Raw genomic sequence first — 27,620 nt, 5'->3', positions numbered from 1 at the left:
TCTTTCCTCAGTTCCTAGAAGACAAATGTTATTGTCATCAGTTCTTTACCGACACTAGCTTACATCTGGTAAGACTATGTTTTAGGAAATGTTGAGGTTTCCTAGGTGATGCCAAGGGGACACTGCTACATTAGCCTCCTCTCTTCCTTGGCTTGTATGGCAGTTTCTAGTACATGTGAGTGCAACAGGTCCACATTAGTTTGGTGATCAGAGCGTGGACACAAATGAGAGCTGGTGATGAGTGTGGTCCCCCTAAGTGTCAATTCCTTGGGTTTACTCCACAGCCAAAGGCTCCTTCCTCTCTAGACAGGATCTCACAAATACATCCGTTAGCCCCAAAGGGCAAGAGATAAGACCAGGGCAAATCCATCACTAGTGCCAGAAAAACAGTTCTGAGGCGAGTGCCTTATTGATGAGGGTTGGTGTTTTCACTTTGGCTTGGGGAGACATATCCCATGTCAGAAATGAGCATGACTGGTGGGCACTTTGAGCATCTCTGTTACCCTCCAGGTTTAGGCCAGTATCCACAGTCCCAGCCTCACCATCACTAGGCTCCACTGTCTCGCTCCCCAGCTCTTTCCAAGGGCAGGATCTTTGATGCCCCGAGTTACCTGCAGCTTGACGGACTCCGGTAATCGGGTCTGTAACAAGCCTTTGACTGGAGCCTCCTTGCTGGCCTTTTCCCCAGCCTCCACTGCCTTCTCCTCCACCTGAGTCACTTCCTCCTTCTCGGCTCCCTCCTCTGTCTCCCCACTGTGCTCCCCAAACACAGACGGGTCGATCAGGAGGAGAATCTGCCGAACATCATCATCGTCAAACACCCCCATGACCAGCAGGGTTCCAATGAGCTTCAGCACAGGCACAAACTGGAACTCCACAGAACCCCCAACGGGGTCTCGGATGTGAGCCCCACTGCCCTGCACGGCCTCTGTCAGCATGCTCAGCGCCTTTGTCTTCAGAATGTCCAAGGGAATCTCGGGGCTCTGCTTCTGGTGCTCCTCACTGGTCATGACAACGCAAGGGGTGGAGAACTTGAAGCCTGGCTTCAGGCACGTTCTCAGGCCCACCCCAGGCAGCCCGTGCCTCTTGGACTTGTCTGGGTACAGGCGGATTTTCCTGGTGGTGCTGGTAATGGGGATGATGTACTCATTCTTCATCATCAGCTTTCTCTCCTTTGCATTGGCCAGATGGATGCTAATGAGCAGGTCATAGAAACCGGACCGAAGGAGGCCAGGGAGGTACTTGTTATCAATGGCGTAGAAGAGCTGGGAGAGGTCCACGTGGCTGCACAGGGCATAGGCTACGCGGCTATTTCCCAGGGCACACACGGCACTGTAGAGTCTCAGCGTGTGGTAATGGAACTGCATCAGGTCCTCCTGCTCACAGAGCTCCAGGATGTCCACACACCTGAGAATGAGACAATCAACCACTCCACTGCACGGTGTGGTGTGGTGTGTGTGTATGTGTGTGTGTGTGTGTGTGTGTGGGTGTGTGTGTGTGTGCACGCGCGTGCCAGAATTTAGCAGAATTCTTGCTCTCTGAATCCCCAGGGATTTCACCCAACCCAATGAAGGCAGAGGGCATAGAAGGATGAAGGCATCGCTGCTATACTTTCTCTTCCTGATTATCATTCCTCTCCCAGTTCTGGTCCACATCCCGTTTCTGATAATTCACCATATCTAACTACGAGGGTTTCCAAAGACTATAGGACTTAATAAGACTAGCTTACCAAATATTAATCTTCCTTTATTAGGGAAACCCCCCAAATCTGAACACTGAGAAACATTCAGGTATAAGACAAAGGTGACTTGGTCCTGTTAGTTGTAGGCTCAAGGGGATCTTGTGTTTCCTGATGGAAGAGGCCTCAGAAGATGTAGCTGAAGCCCTCCATCAAACTACCATCTGCCTCATCGTTATAATCTCTAATCTGCCATCATCCTGGGGCTTTCCTTCCCCTGAAAACAAACACACCACACTCTTGTCCACAGAGAAAAACATTTTCCAACTTGAGATGAGTTTGCATAATCAATTCACTTTCTCCCTCCTGATTTTAGAGGTGTGTTTGTCTGTGTCATGTTCCCTCATTTATGGGAGGTCTAGGGTGTGGGCTTGGATCTTTGCTTAGATTTTCCACTTTGTTTTGCTCCTCACCATGGATCTGAGGACCCTTGGCATTGGCTCCCATGGGTGGTCTGCTGGCCTTTTCTGCTCCTTCCCTACATTAGCCTGTCTGGCTGCTGCCCATGATCCAACAGAATACCCAATTGGGATCTGGGCAAGTGTCAAAAAACTCCACCCTCTATTTATTTTTATAGTCCAAGAGATCAAGGGGTCATAATATCCACAAAATAGAACTTATTTATTCTTACTATGCATAGAACTATACTATATTTTTACCTACACAATCTCATTTTTTTTTTCTCCCAGCCATCCTTTGGGCAGACATTGATCTCACTGTGTCCATGAGGAGACAAGGCCTGGAGTGCATGAGTAATTTACTCAAGGCCATGCAACCAGAAAGCGATAGAGCTGAGATTGAACCCAAGCTATCATCCAAGAGTGCCCCTTAACGAGGGGAGCCAGCAGCCTGATTCTTCATCTCTGAGCAAGTTAGGCATACCTCCTTCTCCTTCTTGCCACCAATAAACATATATTTTAGAGTCACACTAAGATTTTTAATTAAGTGCATAGACATGTCCCTGAGTACAGGCACTCAGAGCTGCAGTGAAGGCCCTGCAGTAGGCATATCATAGCGAATACTCTGCTGTTTCTGAGTGAATAACAAAAGCTGAGAAAGGAAAGGAGAGAAACTGAGGCTTTGGGGAAACCAATAGTCATCTTGGGGCTGACTGAGCAGGGCCCTTGGCCGATGAGGATGCTCCTCCTCCCCTCTGGGCTTGCTAGGCTCTGCCTCCCCACCCCCTGGGCTGGCCCCTCCACATGGGCACCCTCACTACCTGTTCTCCTCAGGGATGTGGAGCGCCATCATCTGCAGGGGCTCCAGGCACTGCACCACCCAGCCATGGCGCTCGCTCACCCGCTCTGTCTCCACCTTCAGGAAGCTGCTGGGCATGCGGCTCCAGAGCACGGGCTGGATGGTCTGCACGTCCAGCCGAGGGGGACACTGCGGGGCTGGGTTCTTCTCCTCGCTCTTAAATATGGCTGCTGACAGGGGCAATGCGGTCTGGGCCAGGCAGGAAGGCATGCGGGGGAGGGAAGAACACATGTGCAATACAGAGATTCTCAGCTGCTGGCCCATGTTAACCAACAGGGTTAGTACAAATTAAAGAGAAACAAATATATCCAGGGACCCCTAAGCCCTTTCCCAGCATTAAGTAAGACCTTGCCTATCGGGTTATATAAGCATTAATTCTTCCAGCATCCAATAGATGTGAGAGAAGGAGAACGTGAGAAGGGCACATGAGAAGCGAGAAGTGACAGAGTCCCTCTTATTCTGAGGCCTAATGGTCAACGTGCCTTCCCCTTCATAACCATTCCATGAGGGGACAGATACATACCTTCAGCTTCCCAAGTTCAAACTGAAACAAAGACGTGCTTGTGGGCTGCAGGAAGACTGCTGGGAACACTTTGGTATTGGGCTCCACCTGGAAACCAGAACAAATGGAGAGGTTTGTCCAGAATGATAAAATCACCGATAGCGAAGTCACTGGGTGTTTTAATCAGCGCCCCACTCTAACTTTGGCTGGAAGACGAGAGAGAAGTCATGGACTGGTAGGTCTACACTGCTCAGAAATTCTTTGAGACCTGGTGCCTGCTGGTAATTATCGTCTCTGCTTCCCACCTTAAATACTCTCTCACTCTCTCAACTTGGGTTGAACAATCCCACGTCCTTTCATTTTCTCTCTCAGGTGAATGAAGCCAACAGCTTTCTCCACTGCTCAGGAGGATGGTCAGAGCGGGGAGCTGCTAACTTGCCACCAAAGGTAATGCCCGCTCTTGGTCACTGAACAATGCGATGTTCTGGCTTTTCACACCGCACAGAGACACCGGCCCAGAGGAGGGGGTTCTTGGGGAAGGTACTGTAATTTCTGAAGGCAAATGGACATTGGTCAGACAAGCCCAGGAGGGCTAGCAGGGTTTCTCAACCTTGGGACGATTGACATTTTGAGCCTGGAAAGTCTTCGTTGTTGGGGCTGTCCTGTGCATTGTGGGATCTTTTGGTACCCCTGGCCTCTACCTACTAGATGTCAGTAGTGCTCCTCACCCTACCATAGTTGGCATAACCAAAATGTCTTCCAAGAATGCCAAATGTCCCTTGGTGAGAAAAGCACCCTCACTTAAGCACCGCTGCTTTGCAGGCAGGGCTGTGAGGCGCTTCCCTGGAATAGAGGGCTGCCTCCACCATCTCTCAAAACCTCTCTTTCCCTTGGTTCCTCTGGACTTCTCTCCATCCCCTTCTCTCTCAGGTTCTAGTTCTTACATTAAATGGCGTGGATTCACTGACTATCTAGCTGCCACTAAGTTGAGGCATGTGGGTTTATTTATGACATTGGGGCTATACTTATCATTTGCAAACTCTGATGCAGGGCTTTTGATCAGGCAGTGGAGGAGAAAATGGGACTCTTACTCCACTCACTGAAGTCTTTTGCCTTTAAGAGAATTCAAACATTAGGAGATTCTTACAACTCTTCTGACCAGCCAAATTATGGGATGGTGGGTACTATGGACATACCCTGAGGTGCCCCCCCCCCCCCCCGCAGTGAGTCACACTCATGTATAATCCCCTGCACTAGAACCTGTGTGCTGTTTCTGGCAAAAGTGAAAGGACTGTCACTTTATATTTGACTCCATCTCAGCAGACTGGACAGAAAGAAGGAAACTGCAGTGTTGTGAGAAGACCATGTGACAAGGAATTCCAGGGGATCTCAGGGCATTGAGAGTGGCTGGCCCTGGCTGCAGCCAGCAAAGAATGGAGCCTCCATTCACAAATGCAAGAAACTGAGTCCTGTGAACAACCACAGGAGCTTGGGGAAGAAGTGAGCTCCAGACAAGGACGCAGCCCGGCTGACACCTTGACTGCCGCCTTGTGAGACCGTGAGAGAGGACCTCGCTAAGCTATGCCTGAGTCCTCACCCATGAACCCATGAGACCATAAACATGTGCTGTTTAAGTCACTGAGTTCAGGGTAACTTGTTATGCAGTCATCGAAGATGAACACAGTGAGTTGTCTTCCTGTCACGATTGTTACAGGCTTCCTTTGCATCATGAACTTCATCAATACAGTAAGACATAAAGTTTATAAAAACACATTTTCATGGCTGTGACTTAAAAGATCGCATGGCTCAGTGCTACCATTTGCTTATGATGAAACAGGCCAGACTGTAAACCCTAGCCTTGTGCCCCGCACATGGTCATTCCAGCACACTACAGTGGGCTCATAGTTGAAGTTCAAATATTTGCTTTATCCCCAATGCTCCAGGTACCCCTGGGAAATAGGAAGAGATAAACAACTGTAAAAACAAATAGCAGTGATAGCTGCTTTATTAAGGACATTCGACAAATAATTATTTAGTACCCATCACACCCTGGATTTATGCCAGACACTGGGTTTACAGTGGTGAGAGATGGAACTAGGAAACTCTGATCTGATGCCAGTGTGACCTTGGCCATAGAGTAGGACTCATCCCTGGACTGGCCCCAGATTTCTCAATACCCATTATGTGACATCTAGAACAATGCATGACCCTCAAATCATTGCAGCCCGAACGAAGCAGAGCTCTAGCAACTGAGAAAACTTCATCTGCACCAGCAATAAGCCCTTGAGTCTGTGCTCCTTGTGGGGAGAAATGTATCCAGCTGAAAGTTCTCTGTGCTGACCACTATCACACCAGTAGGGGAACTATAGGCTGAAGATGGGGGCATGATGTTAGGTCCCTCAGGACTGGTCCCTACAAACTTCACAAACCACCCAGCCAAGCACCGGCGCCTCCTCACACCTCCCTCAGAAAGGAGGCGCTCTGAGAGCTTCCGAACGCCCTGGGGGAGGCTGCTTTCTACCCCACAGAGGACACTCCCACCACGAGGAACAATGGAAATTTCTCTTCAATCACAGAAATAAGACGATCACACAAGTGTGGGATCATGATGGATGTACACAAGGATAAAACTGGCAACTGGGGGTGTGGTAAGCAGAATCCTATCCGACTCTCATGACCCCTGCGTTACTCTGTGATGGTGTATGTCACAAGGCAGGAGGGGTTCTGCAGAGATAAGGAAGGGTACCAACCAGTTAACCTAGAGATAGATTATCCTTGAGGATCTAATCTAGTCACAGGAGCCCTTCAAAACTGGTGTTTTCACTGCTGGGGTAAGAGGGAAAGTCAGAGAGATTAGAAGCTTGACAAGAACCCCACATGCTCCTGGGGCTTTGAAGATGGAAGGGGCCACGGGAAAAAGGAATGTGGGCACCTCTGGGAGCAGAGAGTGACCCTGACTGAAGGTCAGCAAGGAAACAGGGACCTCAGAAGCCCAGCCTACAATCACAACTGAATGCTGCCAACAACATCCAACAACGCGAATGCAAGTTCTTCCAGAACTTCCAGATAGAGCCAGCTCAGCCAGCTGACACCTTGATTTTGGCCTTGTGAAATCTGGAGCAGAGATCCCAGTCAAACCTACAGAACTGCGAGATAATACACGTGTGCTGTCAAAAACTGCTAATTTTGGGGTAACTGGTTAGGCAGCACTTAAACAACCAATACAGTGGCTTTGCAGCGGAGTTGGGAAGTTTGACAACAAAGGTTTAGCCAACACTTGCTAGGTGCGAGGGGCTGTGTTAATGTGCAAGAGACCTGGCCATAAACATGAAAGCAGGCCCCTTCGCTTGAGAAGTTCCCACTCTGGATGGTTAGCTCACATTTTAATGGAATGGATGGCAAACCCAGATTCGGGTCTGCAGTGGAGTACCGCTGACAGTTTCCCCTTTGTTTTTAAGGTAGCTTTGTCCCTGGCTGATCTATGTTGTCCTTGCAATAATAGCCATTCTATTTCTAATCATGTATACAGGTCAGGGCATGGGAACTGGCCTGAATGCAAAGCTACCTCCTCGCGTGACACTGGCTCAGTTCTCAGAGCAGGGTGGCTGGGGTGTCAATCACCAAGGAGCAGTATCTCTTAAACATACATTTTATTTCCCATCTCACCTGTGATTACATTAAATGGGGCAGACAGGTTTTCAAATTCCCTAGCAGTCTTTAACGGGGGAGCTCTAAACACTTTGTTTGAGAGAACTCTTCTCTCATTATTTTGGTTACTGGTCCTTTCCCAATAAAGAGCCAGTGTATAAATATCGCTGTCCTGCTCCTTCAAAGTAATTGAAAAATGAAAATGGCTACATCTGCAGAATAACAATTATCTCGCTGCCAGGGGACCAGATGCACAGCCACACACGTCAGCGTCTCGCCTGTGATGAGAAGGGGGCTGGCTGGGTGTGAGCCTCCTCAGACCCTCTCCCCCATCCCCCCACGCAGAGCCTGGCTCTCTCCTCACTCACAGCAACATTCCTCAGGACAACAGGCAGGCCTGGGACCCAGAGCGAGAAATCAGGGTTTATACTTGTGAAGTAGAGGCAGGTGTTTGGGGGCCGGGGATAGATGCCAACACACAGCTCAGAGAAGACAAGTGGCCAGCCCACTGTCACCCAGGAGCTACCATAAAAGAGGAGGTTAAAAACAGCCAGTGTCCTGCCTGCTCTTTGTTATAACATCTCAACATCATGGGAAGTCTAGTCACCGCTGCTTCGAATGCCACGGGTAGTGATTTATTTAGGGACCTCCGACGCCCAACTAGCCTTAAAAGTTATTAGATGCTTTAGAGCTCTCTGCAGCTCAGGGAGGACCCTGCAGTCAAACTCATTTCAAATTTAATGGGAAAAAGCTAATGGATTCTGAAGACAGACTAATGTACATAAGCAGTTTCTCAGGGGACTTGGGGGAGGGTGGAATCACGAGAAAGCACCAGAAGAATAACAGCCTGGTTCCCAAAGGCCTCTTTCCGGGAACAGCTGGTTGGGCCCCAGTGCTGGACCGTGCCACCTGCGTGGTGGTGAGGATCCTACCTTTTCCGGGAACCCAGGGAGGTGCAGTCTCACGCGCTGCAGCAGGCTGTCCCCGGACCTCCGAAAGGGATGGGCCCTTCTGCTCTTAGCCACCAAACATTTCAGATTTGGGGAAGCTGCTCTCTCTCTCCTCTCTGGATGCCCTCTCCCCAACCACAAGCCAGAAAAAGGGCTTTATCCACTTACACAGCAGTGGGATGCTTTCATCAGCTGTACTTAGCTAAGCTTCCTTAAACAGGGCATGTCATTGTCCTGGGTCAGCAGCGTCCCCACTTCTTACCCATAACCCCTCCTTTCTAACTGGTGTTCCCAACCACTAACCACAAACGTCCCATACCAGTCTGCCCAGCAGTCTGTCCATTGTTCCTCAAACATATCTTATGCTTCCCTATCTGCATAATGCTTCTTGTGCCATTCTTTCAACCTAGTATACTGTATATTCCTCTCTCTTCAAGAGGAAGTTTTTTTGTTTTTTGTTTTTTTTTGCTTCAAAATTAAGGTTTCTCCACGCTAAACACTCTCCTGACCACTACTGATGGAGGCCAGCTCTTCCTTCTCTGAAGTCGAATGACACTGTCCACACATACATGAGACTCTCCATTCCATCCTCAGAATGTCGAGAAGGTTTAATACAAATTTAACTCCTTATCTTAGCCTTTCTGGGGTGTGCTCCATAGAACTCTAGGCTTACAGAATATTACTAACTGTTACAGTAAAAAAATAAAAAAGCTATTCTTGGTCAAATAGTATGAGAAATGCTTGGTTAGACAAGCATTTCTCAGACTGTTTTTAAAGTATTTCTCAAAGTCAATGTTCATTGCAAAACTTCAAACAGAGGATATAATATGTGGCATTCTCCAGCTTACCTGGCCTCAGGGATAAAAATCCTGCTTAAAGGAAACCAGGCTTCTTGTGCTTTTTCTTTTTTTCCCATTACCTTGTAATTTTATTTTTGTCCATATTTTTATTGTTTTGTCCATTTAAAAAAAACATTATTTTTCAATTATAGTTCACATTCAATATTATTTTATATTAGTTTCAGGTGTACAGCAATAGTGATTGTCAATCATATACTTTACAAAGTGGTCCCCTGGATATTTCCAGTATCCACCTGACCCCATACATACCAGTAGTTATTACAGTATTATTGACTACAGGCTTCTTGTGCTAATGACAGGTAAACCTACATGTGTACAACTGGTGGTTTTCCTGAGTAGCTCTATCAGAGCTCACAGTAATGCAATAGGGAAGCACATTATTTACACACGATGCATAAATAATTAAAAGGACCCTGTAAGGAATCCATGGGAATGAGAGGAACCTTTTGCAAAGTGAATACTGCCTGGCAAATTAATCCATTTTATGGGTCTATATTTGATCACAGAAGTTTCTTTCTTTTTTTATTTTTGAAAGTATCACAGGTGTTCCCCTCCCCCCCCCCATTGATCCCCTCCTCCTTGCTCCCGCCCCTGCCCCAGGCCTTCACTACACTATTGTCTATGTCCATGGGATATGCATATATATATGCATATAAATTCTTTGGTTAATCTCTTCCTGCTGCCCCCAACCCTCCCTCTGTCTGCCAGTTGCATGCTTCCATGTCTCTGGATCTATTTTGTTCCTAGGTTTATTTTTTTCATTAGATTCCAGAAGTTTCTTAAAGCAAGGAGTATCTCTGTTCACCTCTGAAACTTTGCATCTTGTATGGCACAGATAACATAAAAATTGCACAAGAGATATTTATGGAATAAATGAAAAACCTTTAGAGACCATCACCAAGGAAAAACCTTCTTATCTTCTAGAAAGATGACCAGCATATCTGATCAGTCAATAAATATGATATATACCCTACCCCCATTTTCCCCCTCTCTGGACAAAATGAAGCCACTCTGCTCCTTTTTTTGTTTTCTAAGATGGCCTATGGGCCACATGGGCTCATCACCTGCTGAGATGGGATGCTGAATATGGCAAGTGAGGAGCAGAGACCTAACACAGGAACACTGCTGTCTTGGCCCCAGAAGCCATCCCTACCTGGTAACAGGTGCCAAGTTCTCTCCCATTGGCGGAGAAGGACAACATGCCCATTGCCAGATCCACGAGGCAGCCGATCTCCAGGTCCACGTTGCTGCGACTTGACCGTTGGGAAGTGGCCACAATGTCCCCACCCCAGACCATGTAGCAGTTGCTGCGCTTCACACTAGGAGCCAAAAAGATGAAAGAAAGGCACAGAGTGGGGACTGGGGCTGTTTGCAATCAGGACTCAGGGATGGACTGCCCCAGGCCTTCTAGTTTTCCCCCATATAACTTTTTCTTCAACTAATTCATCTAGCTTCAACCCAGTTTCCTCAGGCACAAACCTCTCAGTTTAGGGATGTGGCAGTCTATCAGGCTACTTTGGTCCAGAGAGCATAATGTTTGGGAACTGTTTCCTGGCTCAAAATCACTTCAGCTTTCTGAACCAGAGAATGGGATGTTTGCATTCTGCCCTTAGAGATGGGAAATGGAGGCATAAGGAGGATACCCTCCACAGGCAGATTTATACACTGTATAGGCAGTTGGCATGCGAGGCCAGAACAAAACTCTGTGTTCAGAGTCCTAGCCCAGTGTCAGGGCACTTGGACACTCAGGGCTGCATTCCTTAGGATGGCAGGCCTGGGCCTGGGGAGACTTGTGGAGTAGGTCACGTTGGTCTCTAATGCTCTCGCAGCTCCCTGGAGTTCTACCCCACACTCTTCCCTAACTACCAGCTGGGAAAGAGTGCCTTTCTCCGCTAGCTGTCCACCACCCTGCAGAATGTAATCTCTATGGTAGGCATCATTATGTAGATTTAAAAGCCAACTATAATAACAAAAGCACCACCAAGTCTCCAAAGCCTGGTTCCTTAATTGTAAGATTTCAAATCCTGGGTGGGTTTAGAGAAGTGGCACAGGGGCAAAGGTGATTCCTGAGCCCTTTGCAATGGCTGTGGGCACTGGACAGCTGACTGGGTCTCCTCCTACACCCAGTCCTGGGGTACATCCTCTGAGGAAGCCGGTCACTTGAAGTAACACAAAGAGATTTTTCTCAGGTAAAACAAGAGAGTGAGTCTGTACCTGATGGAAGGGAAGCCCCTTTAAACATCCTATGGTCAATCTGATTTGACCTTGGAAAGTCAAGGTTTGATTAGAATTCTCCAAGATTCTTTCCAGCTCTAGAATTCTATTACTCCCTGCCCAAGCTCCCTCCCCAATCCCCCATCCTGTTCCCTGCTGGAAATCCCCTTTGTAAGTCACTTCATGGCCACTTCCCATGATCAGATCTGCCCTCCTCTCTTCTGGGGTCCCCACTGGGCTGGTCCTCCATGTGAATGCCCTCGGGCAGGGCCAGTGCAAAGTGCTCCTTCAATGCATTACAGCCATTGCTAGATTTCCATAAAGGTTAAACTGCAGCCATGTTACTACTGCTTCTTAGTAATTAGGGACTGAGTACATTGATTACTACTACAGAATTCAATTAATAATGTATTGAAGTGGTGAGATTCGTAGCCCTCAATTTGAGAAGGGCCCAAAATTGAAATACCAAAAATGTCTGAAGATCGACACTGCATTTCTTGTTATGTGAGACAAAAAAGTAAGAATTACTGAGCACCGACCATATAGAGGTGCTAACATGTCAGTTAGTTTTCACAATAAAAACTGTCACTGAGGCTCAGATAAATCATGGCCAGCAAGGCTCAGCCAGCAAACTAGAGCAATAAACCCAACTGGGATGGGCAATAAACCCAACTGGGATGCCTTTTGATTTTCTGGTTGAAAAGGAAAGTCTGGGCTGTCAATGACTTTCACATACTTTCCTCGTCAACCTGAACCAGGTGTTGCTTATAGCATCTACTCTGAGTCTTATTACATGACAGATGTTCAGTAATCCTTTATAATAAGAGAGAAATATGCTAATTATCCGTTATGCCATGAGGTGTAACAACTGACTGCGTAACGACCAGATCACGGATCTTCAGGAGATTGGGGCAGCGAACTACAAGTGGGTGGTGGAGAGCTATAGGAGGGGACAGGGCAGCAAGCTATGAGGGGGGTGCAGAGGGAGCTACAGGAGGGCAGGGCAGTGGGCAGAGAACTACAGGAGGGTGGCAGCGACCTACTGGTGCATGGATTTGTGCGCAGGGCTACTAGTAGTAATAGAAGTAGTTAATGTCTATTGACTGCATGGGCTGTGGCACTCTTCTAGGCATTTTTCTATGTATTATCTCTTTCAATCCTCACAATACTCTTTAGCAGCAATTTTCAACCCTTTTCACCTCATGTCGTACATAAACCAATTACTAAAATTCTGTGGTACACTGAAAAATATATCATATTTTTTGCCCACCTGACAAAAAAATAGGTATAATTTTGATTCATTCGCACCAGATGGCCATTGTTGTGTTGGCTGTCATTTTTCTATTTGACAATCTAAGGGAAAAGAGGCTACAGTCCCCGATAAAACAGTAAGGTATTGCATGTTTTAAAAATCCTTGCAGCACACCAGTGTGCTGTGGCACACTGGTTGAAAATCGCTGCTCTATAAGACTGGAACTATTATTCTCATTTTACAGGCAAGGAAATTGAGCCCAGGGAGGTTAGTGACTGGCCCCAAGTCACACTTCCAGTCAGTACTGGAACCCAGTTTAAAATACAGGCAGTTTGCTTTCAGAGTCTGTGCTCTGAACCACCTGCCCACAACGGTCCTCCTGACATAGCGCTTGTATCTGACCACTCGTCTTTGATGAGCCAGTAGCATCTAAAAAGCAGTGACTGCAGAAACATTCCTGACTTTGTAGGGCTAAAGGGCAGCTTGAAAAACAACTTCGTATATCTCTACATGTCTGCCTGGGGAAAGACTCCATCCACTCTCAGGTGGAAACAAGACATGGTCTCCTGGGTCACCTCTGGCCACAGTTGGCCAAGGCTGCTCTCTCTGGGGGCAGTGCCAGTGGACTGGTGGGAGGATGTGGGTGTGCCTAAAATGTGTTTTCCCTAAAGATCCCTAATTTTTACTCAGTGGTTATTAGTCATGAATTTGCAGTGTCTCTTTGATGTTCTTCATGCCTTCAGCCACGACACACTTTTGGGATGAGGCGTCCTGACTTGATCGGTTACTGTGTGATGTGGTGCATCATTTTCTTCTGAAGCGACTTCTCTCAGGCACCCAGGGATGTTTCTCTGTGTTGTTCTGTTGTAGAAAGCCGGCTTGCCCAGAAACCAGGGAGGAGTCTGAAATGGAGCTCAGACCTCCCAATTGTGCACCTGTATCTCCCATCCCTGGGTCATGTTTTATAGACATGATGAAATGACCCACGTTTTTCACTAATAACATGCCTCCCGCCATGGTACCCATCCCCACCTGTTTACTTGAGGATTTGAAGCCTGTGCTTCATTTCCCCTCCTTAATAGATGCTGAATGTTTCCTTCTTTTGGGTTGTTGGGGGTAAGGGAAAAACGGCTGCTCGGGGGAGGGAGTGAGGAGCCCCCTTACCTTTCGTGGACCCGGCCTCTTTCATCCCCCAGAGTAACAGTCACCGTACAGTTTTTATTCAGGTCAAACTTTTCACTGTAGAAGTGATAGTCCGGAGTCACCCATCCAACCCAGACGCAGGAGGGGTCTTGTCCGGCAAAGATGCGGATTGCGTAGTAGCATTGCTGGAGAGAGACAGCAGACGAGCGAGTGGCCCTCAGTTAGGGAAGTGTGCTCAGGTAGCAGGAATAGTACTGCAGCCCATTGGTTCCTTTTCTTTTTTTAAAAAGCATACCGGGGTCTAGAGGGGCACTGCACTGCACTCTCGCTTGGAGGAAGGCCTGGCTAGCGTTTGGCTTCCTTATTTGTCTCTTGTCTGTTGGGCTTGAGCATCCACCACCCTTTGCTCAGAAGATGCTGCTGGGGAAATAAGTGGCAGCCACTCAGAGTGGCCAGCACAGGACCCCAACCCTCTCATGGGCACCGACTTTGCCCCGAGAGAGGAAATAGTTGAGGCTCAGAGAACTCCTGCTACCCTTTCCACTTCTACAGAGAAAGCCAGGGCATATTTTTGGGAAAGTCTTGAAAAAGATGCTGTGAAATAAAGCCCCTAGAGTGGCCAAACATGCTTTACGTGGTCAGCAGGCTCATCGACACAGCAGTTCTTGGCGGATGTAATAACCACTTGTGAAGTGTATCCCTATGTTATAACAATAACTAAAGCTTTAAGGTAAGTGATTCCTTCACCATGTTCTTTATGAAACTGAGCACATTCATTCTTAATGAAGTTACTTCTATTCATCATCTGTCCTCTTTTTTAAACGGGAAGATAAAAGGGTAAGCCAGTCAGAGCTGGGCTGGAATCTTGGCACTGGCAGCTATTAATCCTGGGACCTTGGACAAGTCCTTTGTCCTTTCTGTGTCTCAGGATATATAATGCTGCCCATCTCACAAGGCTGCTGTGGGAATTAAGTGGGAAGGTGGTGCAATGTGCCTAGCGCAGTGCCCTGCACATTCTAAGTGTGTGACCATGGCAGCAAGAATCCTCTTCCCGATGGCAGTTAACCTATGAACTTGGGATGTAGGATCACATAATAGAAGGGGTGACATGAATTTCTTAAAAAACGTTTTTTTTTGTCAGGTGCTAAAAGAAGAATGAGAGAGTGAGAGAGAGAGAAATTAGGAAGTGTTGCTCTCTGACTACTATCTAGCTCTAGAAAAGGGGCCAAAAGCAGCCTTCATTTTTCAGGCTGGTTCCCTGGCTCCTGTTCCTCGTTTGAATGCTTTCAACATGGTTCCTGGCACTGCTCAGAGAGATGGGAGAGTTGATACATAGAAGTTTACATAAAAGAGCAAAGAAAAGGATTAAATTAAGACACTCCCCACCCCCCCAACTGACATTCATCTCCATTAGAAAGGCAGTGCTGGGCCCCTGGTGGCAAATGGGCAACAAGTACACAATAATGCCCAATTAGATGCTCCAGGTAGAGCTTCTGCCTCGCACTGAATCACTGTCTCTTCTCCCCCCATCTGAGAAATGCCAGAGATGTGTTTTGGAAGCATCAAGATGCATATTAAAAGACAGAGTAATTGGCAATTACAGAGAATCTCTAGACAGATCATTGCTAGAAGGGGCATATTACCAGGCACAGCAAAGACTCAAATAATTAAAACCATAATTGAGCACATTTACTTACTGTTGTTGTTTGAGAGAGTAGTTCTTGCATCTGTTTCCTGGAGGGAAGATAATCTGTGTTTTAGTTATTTGGCTGTAGAGAGAATCCCACAATTCTGACAGGCAATTGATCTCCCTTTAATGATGAAGGTGAGTTTAGGGAACTGTTTCCTATACACAAGTGATCCCAACTTGTCTTGGGATGTGTTCATTTGTAACCTGCTACCACAAGCCAGGGCTATGACTCCCAACTCCTGTCCCTCAGCCCAGGGGTTGAGGGTGTTGAAAATATTGTAATAATGTGTGTGGGGATACCTCTGGATATATTCTCCTGTTCTCTCAAGTAGCTGTGCTTGTTTAAAGCTTCGTAGACAGCGAAACTCTAGAGAAAACCTGGACAACACAGCTCCAAACAGGCAGACAAACATCAATGATTAAAAATAGAGATTGAAAGAAAGAAAGACCGAAAGGAATATACTCCTTAGCAGGGAGGGAGAAGTCACTCACTCATAAGTCACATGGCTTCTGGGCTGGACACCGGCCATAGTTATTCAAAGAAGGTGGTGTTGGCCTCTAGAACCTTCTAATTTCACACACAGGCAACAACAACTGCAGCCTCTTCTTTTACTCCAAAAGCGTAGTAATTTAGTGTGCAAGGAGGTCAGGGACTCCGAAGGCTCGAGAAGAGCAGAAACGTTTCCACTAGAGGTGACTCTGTTTAGCTTGATTGGCTCCCCTAATTATGCATTGCACACACACATGTGTATGCACAAGTGGGTATATACATTCAAATCCCCATTTCTTTACCTACCTGAGAGCAAAGGGAACCCTACCCACAGAGTCCTAGTTATGTTGAGGTAGAGTAAGAAACAGACAGACGGAAAGCCAACTTTACAACAGACGTGATGAGCACCTCTGAGGGCTGGAGGCCTGGCCCTCACCTTTTCTGGAAAGCGTCACTGTCCAGGCAGGGGCTGTGGCTGAAGGAGGAGTGGCACTCGACGGGCATGCTCAGGCGGAGGTAGATCATGCTGGCATTGCTATTCTGTGTGCCAAATGTCTTGTGGGTCACCTTGAGGCACGGAGGGCTGTCCATGGTGCTGTCGATCCTCATGACCTGGAAACACCATGGGTCTTTTATCTGACGCACCCACATGAGCCTGACCTTGACTCTGTCCCTCCTTCCCTCATTGACATTACATATGTCAAGACTTTCTGTGAATGATAAAAGTTGTCACCAGTGATGACCAAACCATTATTCTCATCATTACTTGGAACTTGCCCAATAGAAAAATAACAGATCTTCCTGTATCTGGAGAAATTAGAGATTTAAAAACACTCCTACTGGGTTTTCTGCAAGGTCAAGGGTAGAGAACAGGTGCAAGATTCGGGGAGGGGGGAGGGAAGTCTCTGGATAATGCAGCATGGTGTCCACTGAGGCTGACCTTTCAGGTTAGGGGGCAAGTGGCTAAAGAAAATCTTTCCAAAGATTCCCATTGTCAGTGGGCATGAGAATATCTAGAGGAGAGGACACTGGAAAGCCCTAAGCTCATGAGGAAAAATCACAGCTCCCTTGGAGGGTGCTGTCTCCCATCTGTGTATTTCCCATCTCTGCCACAGTCACAGCCTGAGCACTGAGGTTCATCAAGGCATCTCCAAACACTGAGGAAATTCCCAGCACCAGGGCATGGACATTGAAGGGAAAGGGGTTGGAGGAAGAAAGATCAAAACTAAAATTTAAAAATATATGTGTGTGTGTGTGTGTGTGTGTGTGTGGAGGGGGCGCATTGGGGAGGAAGAGAAAGTAAAATGGGACTTATAATAATAATGTCTTCATGTTCCAAGCATTTCTCCCTGAATTCTAGAGACTAGTTTTTATCCTGTGGTCTATGGATGTGCTTAAAATTTTTTGTGCAGTTTGTAGATTTTTCTTTGTGGAGCGTCTCTAAATCCCATTCATTTGTGAGCCAGCTTTCTAAAGCAATGGCCAGGTAGGAATCTGAGAAAGAAACCTCTCCATCATGTAAGACTGTGGGGGAAAAGTGGGGGTTGAGAGTTGATGCTTGTTGAATTTAGATCAGAAGGTGAGCTAAGGGAACTTATAATTAGGTAGAAGCAAGCCACTCAGTCTAATGCTTCCATGGAGCTGATCTGACTGACTTTCAAGCAGCACCCTCCCTCCCCGAACTATGAAAAAACCATGGTGGGCACGGGCAAAACGGAGGCACAAAGATGTAGAATCAGAACCCAAACCAGGCTCCTTATAGTCTTTGGCTCTGCTCAGCCCCGCTACAAGATGCCAGCATCATAACCAATGACTACGCCTCAGCTTAAAATGCTGGAAATGATTCTGGAGAAATTAAACCAGTTTATGAGCAGAGAAGAAGCATGTCCAGGACATCTTAACAGGCACTGAACTTTTTAAGGAAAACGACATTGAAGGTCTCTGAATACTGTATTACTATGACAATGGCAGTCCAGGAATGCCTGGAGAAAACACAGTGGCCCAAAGGCTTGGAGCCTGAGCTGCAAAGGGTATGTCTGCAAGGCGGTTGCCATCTGTAAGATGCCACTGAGCTGCCCCAATTAAGGTGTCTGCAACGACAGCTCTGCGGGCCAGCAAGGAGGAGGCTGGTAAGCAGCCAGGGCATGGGCTTAGGTAAGCAGCTGCCCTGTGCCAGGGGCATTAGCAGGAGATTAGTGACTTGGCCCATGTGCCCTGCCAGGTTCGCCCACGACGTGTAACATTACCTCTATCTGGGGATGATCCTTCGGCACGTTGACAAACGTTGGGAGGCGCTTGCTGAACCACATCGCGACATCTCGGTTCATGTTGACAGCAAAAGGCTCAAAGCCCTCTTGGAGGCCGCACATGGTATAAAACTTGAAGGTACTGGCGTCCATCCCGAGATTCATGCGGCCAATCTGAGACAGCCCCAGTGAGCAGATGGGCACAAAGCCTGCAGAATGGCAAACGAGAGCCCTGCCTCAGCCCACAGTCCCATCCCAGGACTGCGAGGAGGCCTGACTTTTGCCTCCTTAACAGCTTTGAGTCCCGGCCAGAAAGATGCGGCGCCACCCTTTGTCTTTCTTCCCGGCAGGTAAACTGAACAACAGGAGGCACATGGAGATGATGGCTGCCCGTGGTGTATGTGGGAAGGGAAAGTAATTTGGTTCAAAATAATTTTTGGGGAAAAAACAATCATCCAGCCAAGATTCTTCTTAAACTGTAAATAAACATAAGCTGGAAAAGTAAAACCAATAAGAGAAAAAGTTAAGTTGTTTACCTATGTCTTAGTTGAAACTGCTGTTGGGCCCTGGGAAATTTTAAATACTGCCCTAAACAGAACAGCATGAGAAACCTAAAGAAGGACTTGGTGCAAACACCTCACTTTTTCTAGGCCTCAGCATATCCCCCAGGGAAATAAGAGCTCTGGTGGTTTTTCCAGTCCCAGAGTATGGTTCTGAGAAGTTCCAAATGCTGACACTATGCCTCTGTTTACGAAACACAGTTTCCAGCCCCCCGTCCTCCTAGCTACTGAGATGGTCCCCGCCTGAGCAGGAAGGCATAATTTTTGAGCAGGAGCTGTGGGAAACTCTCTTCCCTCCTACATGTCTTTTCTCTCCAAGCTCACATCAATTTAACAACTGCCAAATAGGCCAAAGCAGAAGTTCAAATTGCTTGGTATTCTTCTTTGTGGGTATTTATAAATCATAATTGTGGACCAATAAATCAGCAGAGCCGGGAAAGCACTCATTAGCCCGGGTTTGGGAGGACGTGGGAGGCAGGCGACCAAGAGTGCTCAGAGGGGAGGAAGGGCTCTGAGGCTGGTGGCTGACCCAGGGGCTAGAGCCCCACAGAAGGAAATTGGCGTCCCTGCTAGGACAGGGATGTTTATTTAAGGGGAAATTTAAAAGCCGATTTTGTTAGCATTTATATTCAACAGTAAGAGCAGTTCCATTTCCATTGTAGAGACCGGGGCCAAAATGCGCTCCTCGGAGCACGGGTGCTTATACGCTGTTATCTAAGCCACAGAGTTCTATGTAAATCAGTGAAGTGAGTGAGAAGTAAATCCCTCACAAGCGAAGTTGGTTGCTTTCAGAAATGATGAACTTGTTCAGGACACTATTTAATACTGTGTAAGTCATTTCTAAATGAAGAGAGCTTCACTGCAATCCGAGCAGAGTGAGGTTGATGTCTATATAGAGATTGTCCTCTCAGGGCCACCAAGGACTGAGAGTAGGTGGTGGCCATGGCCCTCAGGAAGGTAGATGGACAGGCCAATCAGACTCGCACCATTCACACACCCTCCCAGGCACTGCTGTGCTCCTGGCATTGTTGCACTAGGGGGTCTGATAGGTGAAACCATCTCCTTTCTATGGACAGAGATTTTTATACATAAGGGACCTTTGGCAATCTGACTCCACTGTGAAGTAAGGATGCTTGTTGGCGAAATTCTTGTCCCTGATGGGATAGAGGCCTGGCAATATGCTATGAGAAGATGTGAAGGAGGGAGAAGAAACTGCCCTGATCCCATGGAGCTTATGGATATGAAAATGGCAAATGGACTAGAGGAGAATCAACCCCTACTCCCAAGACAGTGCTTTGGTCTTAGATGGGGGCAGGAGACTACCACCACCTGGAGCCATGATCATAAAGTGTTTCAGCCCGATGTGAGCAGAGATAGGATGTCTTAAGAAAATCTCTCTTTTCTTTTCTTGTCTATTAACGTGAATGGGGCAATAAGTGAGCATCAGGTGTAAAAGCCTGAGTGGGAAGAAACAGAGATGAGGACTTCTGAATACGAATAACTCCCTAGTCACAGTCAGGCGAACAATGTAAGGTGTATGCAGAAGGGAAGGAAGGTAATATTAGCATGGGGCCTTTTTTCTACAGCTTGGGCTCCTCATCATCTCTAGGCCATGAGTAGAAGAAACAGCACTCTACTGGGGATAAAACTGCACACTTGAGGAGGTAATGGACTTGACCAGGGTCATGAGAAGGGCAAGTGACAACACAGGACAAGATCCAACACCCTCTGACTCGTAGCCTAGCTGCCAGTCAGTGCGCAAGAGCGGGAGTAAACATTATAGGGACATAATGCAAACAGCAGTTCTGTGCCAGGGCAGGGAGCTGCGCTCATTACAGAGTAAAGTGTGGTCCCTACAAGGCGGGAGCCCTCTTTACAGGGGAGAGCGCAACACAGCCCAAGAAGAGGTGTGGGAACAGGAGTCAAAGAGGTGAAAGCAATGGGAGGGAAAGAGTGTGGGTACTTCCTGGGGGCTAAGTGGGTACAGCTGGGACAGCTCTTTAAAGCTGCAGCAGAGAAGCTACATTCAGACCTTAAGTCAGAAAAGAGAGAACCTAGAAAGGACTGAGAGCAGAGACAAATCTTTACAAGGCACCAGCACTTCCTCCTGGGGCAAAATACTTGATAACCAGCTATATTAGATCAGCTCCCTTCACCTGGTGGAGGGGCTCCAATGAATGATCTACCCATATCTACAACTTATTTATTTGAGGCATTAACACTTTATGTACCTTTATAACTCTTCATGATAGAAAAGGGGAACAATGACAATAAATCACAATAGATAATATTTATCAAGTACTTTCTAAGCACTGGGTTTATGGCTCTATAGGTTTATCTCATTATTAGCCCCATTTTACAGATGCAGAAACTAAGGCTTAGCAGGTCAAATGACTCGCTGGAGGCCTGTCACCTAGGAAGCTGCAGAGCCAGCACATGGACAAGTCAGCCTGAAGCACTGTCCAGAGCAGGCAGTGGGGAGTGAAGTTTTCTAATTCTTATCCACAATGACTTGATTTGTGATTAGGTCTTCCTTCCCTTTTCAAGCGATTTTCCTACGTGTCATGTCTTTGCCCAGTGTGCCTATAGAGCAGGCAGCCTGAGATCCATGACCACGAGACCTAGGCCTGAAGACAGCAGACAGCTTAGAAGCAAAGGGCCGTCACAGCTGGCCACGTGGCTCCCTGGAGTTGACCTGGATAAAGAAGTTCCATTTGGTAAGGCCCTGGGGCAGTACTATGAGCACTGACTCTTCTAAGCACTTAAACCACAGCTGCAAATGAGATAGGAGAAGCAAGATGGACAACTAAAGGCAGACAGAAATACCCCTCCCTTTTCGAAGAGGTGTGAGAAGAAAATTTGCAGATGGCATTACCTTGAACCAAGATTTGTATAGACTTCTTATTCCAGGAAGGGAATGGCAGGAACACCTGTGCTTGAGTCCTAGGGATGATCCCAGCTTCTGATACACTTTGTATCACAGGCTTCATACTGACTTCGTGACTAGGGAGAGGGGTAGCCAGGAAGTCATCTTTTTATAACTCAGGAGCTTGGAAGGAAACCAGTTCTCTAGAAAATCCAAGCCCCGAATCACTTTTAACCCATTTCAATTTGATGAAAGACATGAGAGCAAATCACTACCACTTATGGAAAAACAGATCTTGGAGAGAAGTGGTTAGATGACTGTCCAGACCATTCCTGGGGCGTTTCTGGTGTCTCAGCCCAACAGTACATGTATTACCCAATACTTTTCATTTCCCACTAAGCTTCACGGAAACAGATTTGAGGGACAGCACTGTTTGCCACAAGCCTTGCGGAAAACACAGGAAACAAAAGGCATGTTTGCCCTGCCACAGCCACTCTCTGAAGCATGGCACCCATCAACAGAAAGAATGGCAGGGGACCCTTGGTACCAACATGTTTGTGTGCAGTGGCAGTGACACTTCTGGCAAGGACATTTCATCTGCTGCCTATGGAAGAGCCGCCAGCAGAATTGGGGGAGCTATTAAATCCCGACAGGCTGATGGCAGGAACAGCGCAGGAGGCTGCCCCTCAGACCCCAAAGCTGCAGCAGGAGCAGGATGTCCCCCAGGGGAGTGGTGGCAGAGAGGCCGGACAGGAGACTGGCACGAAAGCCTCTTCCAGACGTTACATTCTGAGGTCTGGCAGGATGATCAGGATTTTATCTTCCTTCCCTTTAAATGGAATAAAAGAGAAGGCTAATAGCAAAGGTTTCGCCATGGGAGCTGCTGAGCTTCCAGATGCCTTCAGGTGACAACATTAAGAGCTGTGTTGGTCCAGGCCAGGGATGGGGTCAGGAACAATGATTAGAAAAACTCTAATGAGGCAGATAAGAGTATATCATCTACGATGCAGAAGAGGATGGAGATAAGGACTTATAAATAACCCAGAGAGGAAAACAGCCATGAATTTTAATGTCTGCCCCCATTCCTTCTCTCAAAGGAATAAAAACTTCCCACAGCACAACTCCCGCTGGGATAATGGCCCAAATCAAGGCCAGGAAGCTGGTGACCAGAACACAAACACAGAGGGGATTTTGCTTTATGGGGGCTAGAATGCACAAAGCATTGTGTTTTTCCTGCAACAGATGCTTTTCCTAGCAGCTCAAGGTGAGAACTGCTGCCTCTTTCCACTTTATACAGCAAACAGAGAGATGTTGTATGATTATTCTAGGCCGCTGTGCTATTGTTATCAAAGAATAGCATGCAGACTCCTTTTCAACGGCCCTTCCTGAGCCATCATAGAGCTAACTGAAAGATCCTTCCAATTATCTTGTCTCTGTTATTAAAGTGCAATATGATACTACAGTATAATGTGTTAACATAATACAATTCTATTCTAAAACCACTTCCTAGTAATAGACTTTGTTGTTATTCTGAAGGTCAAATCATGTCCCCGCACACACAAAGCCTATGAGACATCTTTTTCATTACAACAGATGATCTCTAAAAGCAGAGCTATCCTAATACATCCTCCTATTTTATAGTATTCCTCTGCTCAAACCCTATAGCGGCCCCGCCCCCCATGTCTTAGAGAGGGAAGTCCAAGGGTGCTTGGCCCACATTAGATGATAAAATTATCTTGAATGAAAAGATGGAGTCTTGGTATTTGAGGCTGAAATCTGCACCTTGTCTGTCTTTCCAGCTTCGTCTTCCATAAATTCCACATGCAAATCTTCCAAACTGTCCTGCCCTTTCCTGCAGTTTCCTGAGTCCACAGCCATTCTCTAGTTATGTCCTCTGAGTGGAGTACCCTTCCCCCGAGAGGTAGACACCTCAGATTCTTTAATGCTCAGTGCCAATCCCATTCCTATAGAATTTTCATTTTGTGTTAGTCATTCATAACCTATGGCTTTGCATTATTTTTTTTATCTTGTTTATTTATTTTGTTTTTAATTACTCAAGAAAAGCGCCCCCCCCGCCCGCCCCATTGATTTTTAGAAAGAGTGGAGGGGAGGGGTAGAGACACACAGAGAGAAACATCAATGTAAAAGAGACACATTGATTAGTTGCCTCCCGCATGTGCCCCACGGGGGCCAAGGAAGGAGCCTGCAACAGAGGGTTGACTGGAATCGAACCCAAGACCCTTCAGTCTGTGGGCTGATGCTCTATCCACTGAGCATAACTGGCTAGGGCAGTGGTGGGCAAACTCATTAGTCAACAGAGCCAAATATCAACAGTACAACGACTGAAATTTCTTTTGAGAGCCAAATTTTTTAAACTTAAACTTCTTCTAACGCCACTTCTTCAAAATAGACTCACCCAGGCCGTGGTATGTTGTGGAAGAGCCACACTCAGGGGCCAAAGAGCCGCGTGTGGCTCGCGAGCCACAGTTTGGCGACACTGGGCTAGGGCAAAAGCTTCTTCTTTTAAAAGAAAATTAGCTTTCTGATTCTGCGCTTGTGTCTTCAACACATTCACAATGATTTTCTGCTCCTCACTAAGGAAAGCACACTTGATCCTGTCGCTGACACCTTTAGCACACAAGGGTGCACCACTGGCCCTGCGGACACGGTTTTTCTTCTTAGACAATCTCATTAGAACTTTAGGTCCCACAGCACGAACTCTGAGAAGTCGACCCAGGCACACGCCATATACAGACTTTGGTTCTTTCCTAATCTTCTTGGTATAAAGGTAAACCATTCTATTACCAGGGGTCAGGTCAGCCTCACTTTGTTCAAGGCTGTATTGTGGGGCAGCCTCCGATGGATGCCATATCAAATGCAGGACCATTCTGGACATCTGTAGACACACACCGTCCCCAGAAGAGCGCATCTTATTTATTTTTACAACTGGAAAATGAATTCTTTCGGACAGGCACCACTTGCAGTTCTGAGTGCTGTAGACCACTGCTTCTCAGTTTTAATGTGTGTACAAACCAGAGCCTCCTGGCTGAGTGCAGTTTCTGGTCCGGTAGGTCTGGTGGGGCCTGAGAGTCTGCATTTCTAACAAGCAGACCACATTGGAGTAGCAAGGCTTTGGACTTACAAAGTTCTCTTAACCCTGCACAACAGCCAGGATTCTTAGCTCATCCTTATGTTGAGTCAAAGTCTCCCAATTAGTCAATCTCCCCCGTTCACGCACAGGAGAGCCAGGAAAAAGTCTCCTGTCTTTGGGCTCCTCCTACCCCAGGGAGCTCCTTTCCTCAGGGAGGAGCCTGAACCTCCTAGTGTTTCATTTTCTTCCACTGCCTGTCGGGGGTAGGGTGGTGGGGTGGGGAGTTGCTGGGTAAATATCTGTTTCCTTAGAGCAGTGTCAGAAGAGGTCTCATCTACATTGCCCTCACCCACCTACACATTTCCTCCCCTTTGCCTCTGAACCAGCCCACAGGCCTTGCTTTCCCACACATTTCCAAAAAATAGGATTCTTTCATTAGAACTCTTATTTTAAACCTTTCAGAAGGCATTAAAATATGACCCCATCTGGCTTTAGCCATCCTGTCTTTCTAGGAAAATACATTGACTTACAACCCTTTCATTTCTCCAAATATGTCGCTCTCAGAAGAACCTTTAAAGCTCTTTAAGGGTACAATTGGATATGAATGTGGTCAACAACAGGTATCTGTAAAAAGTGACTTATAAAGCTAAAAGCATTCTGTAAATAAGAAATATTTATATTATTATGTATACAGTTTCATATATTTCTGCCACTCTTGCCTATGCAGTCTTATATTTTTTAGCTTTGTCAGTAGGGACTATTTCTTTTTGAAATGTCTTAGACATTTAGAACTACCCAGGAGCCCTAATCATTTTAGAGGGGGAAATGAGATGCACAGGTGTTAAATCAAGTCCGAGATGCCATAGGTGGGGAACAGCAGAGGCAGGAGGAGAGCTCAGGTCCCCTGACCCAGAGCAGCCTCTTTTCCTCTCAGCCACTCTCCTTGTCTGTAAGGAAGCAGCAGAGAGTGGCACAACACCGGTGTGGGCACAGCAGCGGTGTGCACTCAGCGGGCAGTAAGTCATTGCTGTAGGATTTTATATCTGGTGAGGATGTTGTAACTGGGGGGGTCTGTCCTCTTATTCTCTGATCTGGATGGATAGAGTGAAGCCCAGAGCAGTTAAGCCAAGACACAGCTTGTTAGGAGGGAGTCAGCTGCCTCTCGGTCCAGTGCTCCTTCTCCTATGTGCCAACGACTTTTGTACACAATGAAGCCCTGTAGACAGGAAATCAGAGCGTCAATTGCTCCTTTGTGTGTCTAAAGTACTGCTCTGATTGTGGTCTATTGATGGACATTAATAAATGCCACTGTGCTCGGGCTTCCCAGCATGTTTGATTTTCAAAATAAATTGTATTTCATTCAAGGGAACAGCTAAGTTGAACGTTAGTGTTTCAATGGTTCTCATCAAAGCATCAAGTTGAATTACACAAACATGCAGACTGACAATTTAAATCAGAATAAAAGGATAATTCTTTAATTCACTGACTTTTTTACTCTGCCAGGGACATTAGTCCACATGCAATTAGCATTCCCTCTGTAACACTAGGCACCCTGGGGAAATTTAAACTGCCAAGGTGCAGATCAGGGAATTAGAGGAAAGCTTCTTACTCAATCTACCTGGAAGTTTACTAGTAGTACTTATAGTTTTGCTGTACATACCAACTATCTTCATTATTTATCTTGATTTCTTCAATAATGATAGTATAAAGGCTAGTTTTCACCAGCGGGGTTTCAAATATGCAAAAGACAGTGCACCCTAAATAAGAAGGTAGACGAGCTCACCCAGCTCTCCCTGGATTTTCCTACAACTCATGGAGTTGGAATGAAGGGAAAGGTGGTCGATTTACCATTCTCAATCTCGTAATCTGCGAAGGCAAGTTCTGAGCCTTTGTTGGTGATCAGCAGTTCCCCATTCAGTGTGAAGATCATTGAAGCATCATCCAGGTTAATCATACATCCAACCACATCTCCTGGCTGCCAGGTACGTCCAAAATACCCACTCCCTTGATGCCAACGCTGGCCCTAGGAGACAAGACCCCAGAGCTCTGAGTAATGCTAGAGAAATGACCAAAGAAGCAATTTCTCCTAACTGGTAGTGGTACCTGGTTTCTACAAAGCACTCACTTCTCTACCAGGGCCAAATCACAGGGAGGAGTGATCTATCTTACAGATGCATGAAACTGAGATACATAAGGCTCATCAGAAAAGGTGGCCCAAGTTTCCCAATACCTAGTCAGCTATGACAATAAGCAGGCCTCCCTCTAAGGCAAAGTGGTAAGACTTTCCCAGATACTGGCTGCATAGTGTTCTGTGAACCTCCTCTGAAGTAGAGGCACTGGGGTGAGGGACCAGGGCAGATGTGCAGGTGATTACAGAAAGAACTTGGGTGTATAGTCCTCCCCTTCACTAGAGCAAAGAGCAAAATGATAATCACTAGGTAATAATCTAATAGTGGTTTAAATTAATCAGTGGTGGTGGCCACTGATTTTGAAGCCAGAGACCCAGACACTCAGTACTTCCAACTTCCAGTGAAGTGTTTGGAGAAAGAAAAAACTTGGACTGAGGATGTGTGGACACTGTCCAGACTCACCCTGCTGCCTTCAAACACAAAGGCTTGATCATCAGCCCCCAGCTCAACATCAGGCCGACAGCCTGGTCTGGCCCAGCCCACACGCATGTCTCCTCCGGTCACCACCTCAAACTCAAAATACCACTTTCCAGATCTCACTGCATAAGACCTCTCTACCCGGAAGAATCGGATCTTGTCTATGCTGACTTTCTCCACAGCTGGGTCAGCTATCATGAGAAGGAAGGGGAGTTGGGGGTGCAGAAGGGAGAGAGAGAAAACACAAAACTTTATTAATTAGGTAGCATTCCCTGAAAGAATTTGAAAACAACAAAGACTGATGATAGATCTCCCACTATTTAATATAATATTCTGTTCATACTATAATAATCATCATTTGCATAATATCATTTTACAGAGGAAAAACTGAGACTCAGAGAGGTTAATAAATCACTTGTTCAATGTCACAGAGCCAATAAATCAAGAAGAGCAAGGATTTGAACCCAGGTCTGTCTTACCCCAAACCCATCCCTGTAACCACTTGAA

The 27,620-nt window shown here is 46.7% G+C and overlaps 1 protein-coding gene across 1 annotated transcript in view; it reads right to left on the bottom strand.

Moving 5' to 3' along the window:
- The window catches only part of RYR3 (ryanodine receptor 3), a 393,437-nt gene that overhangs the window by 184,175 nt on the left and 181,642 nt on the right, over window positions 1–27,620 (bottom strand). The window contains exons 28-37 of the mRNA XM_054715636.1: window positions 27,099–27,304; window positions 26,356–26,530; window positions 17,991–18,199; window positions 16,181–16,356; window positions 15,262–15,298; window positions 13,586–13,749; window positions 10,109–10,274; window positions 3,519–3,605; window positions 2,958–3,184; window positions 612–1,407 (exon numbers count right to left, since the gene is read on the bottom strand). Coding sequence (XP_054571611.1) covers window positions 612–1,407; window positions 2,958–3,184; window positions 3,519–3,605; window positions 10,109–10,274; window positions 13,586–13,749; window positions 15,262–15,298; window positions 16,181–16,356; window positions 17,991–18,199; window positions 26,356–26,530; window positions 27,099–27,304 — 2,243 coding nt within the window. The remainder of the gene's footprint in view (window positions 1–611; window positions 1,408–2,957; window positions 3,185–3,518; window positions 3,606–10,108; window positions 10,275–13,585; window positions 13,750–15,261; window positions 15,299–16,180; window positions 16,357–17,990; window positions 18,200–26,355; window positions 26,531–27,098; window positions 27,305–27,620) is intronic.

This window comes from Eptesicus fuscus, chromosome 5, assembly GCF_027574615.1.
Source record: "Eptesicus fuscus isolate TK198812 chromosome 5, DD_ASM_mEF_20220401, whole genome shotgun sequence".
Lineage (NCBI taxonomy): Eukaryota > Metazoa > Chordata > Mammalia > Chiroptera > Vespertilionidae > Eptesicus > Eptesicus fuscus.
Note: the sequence above shows the minus strand (reverse complement) of the source record. Positions and strands in the feature narration are given on the sequence as shown.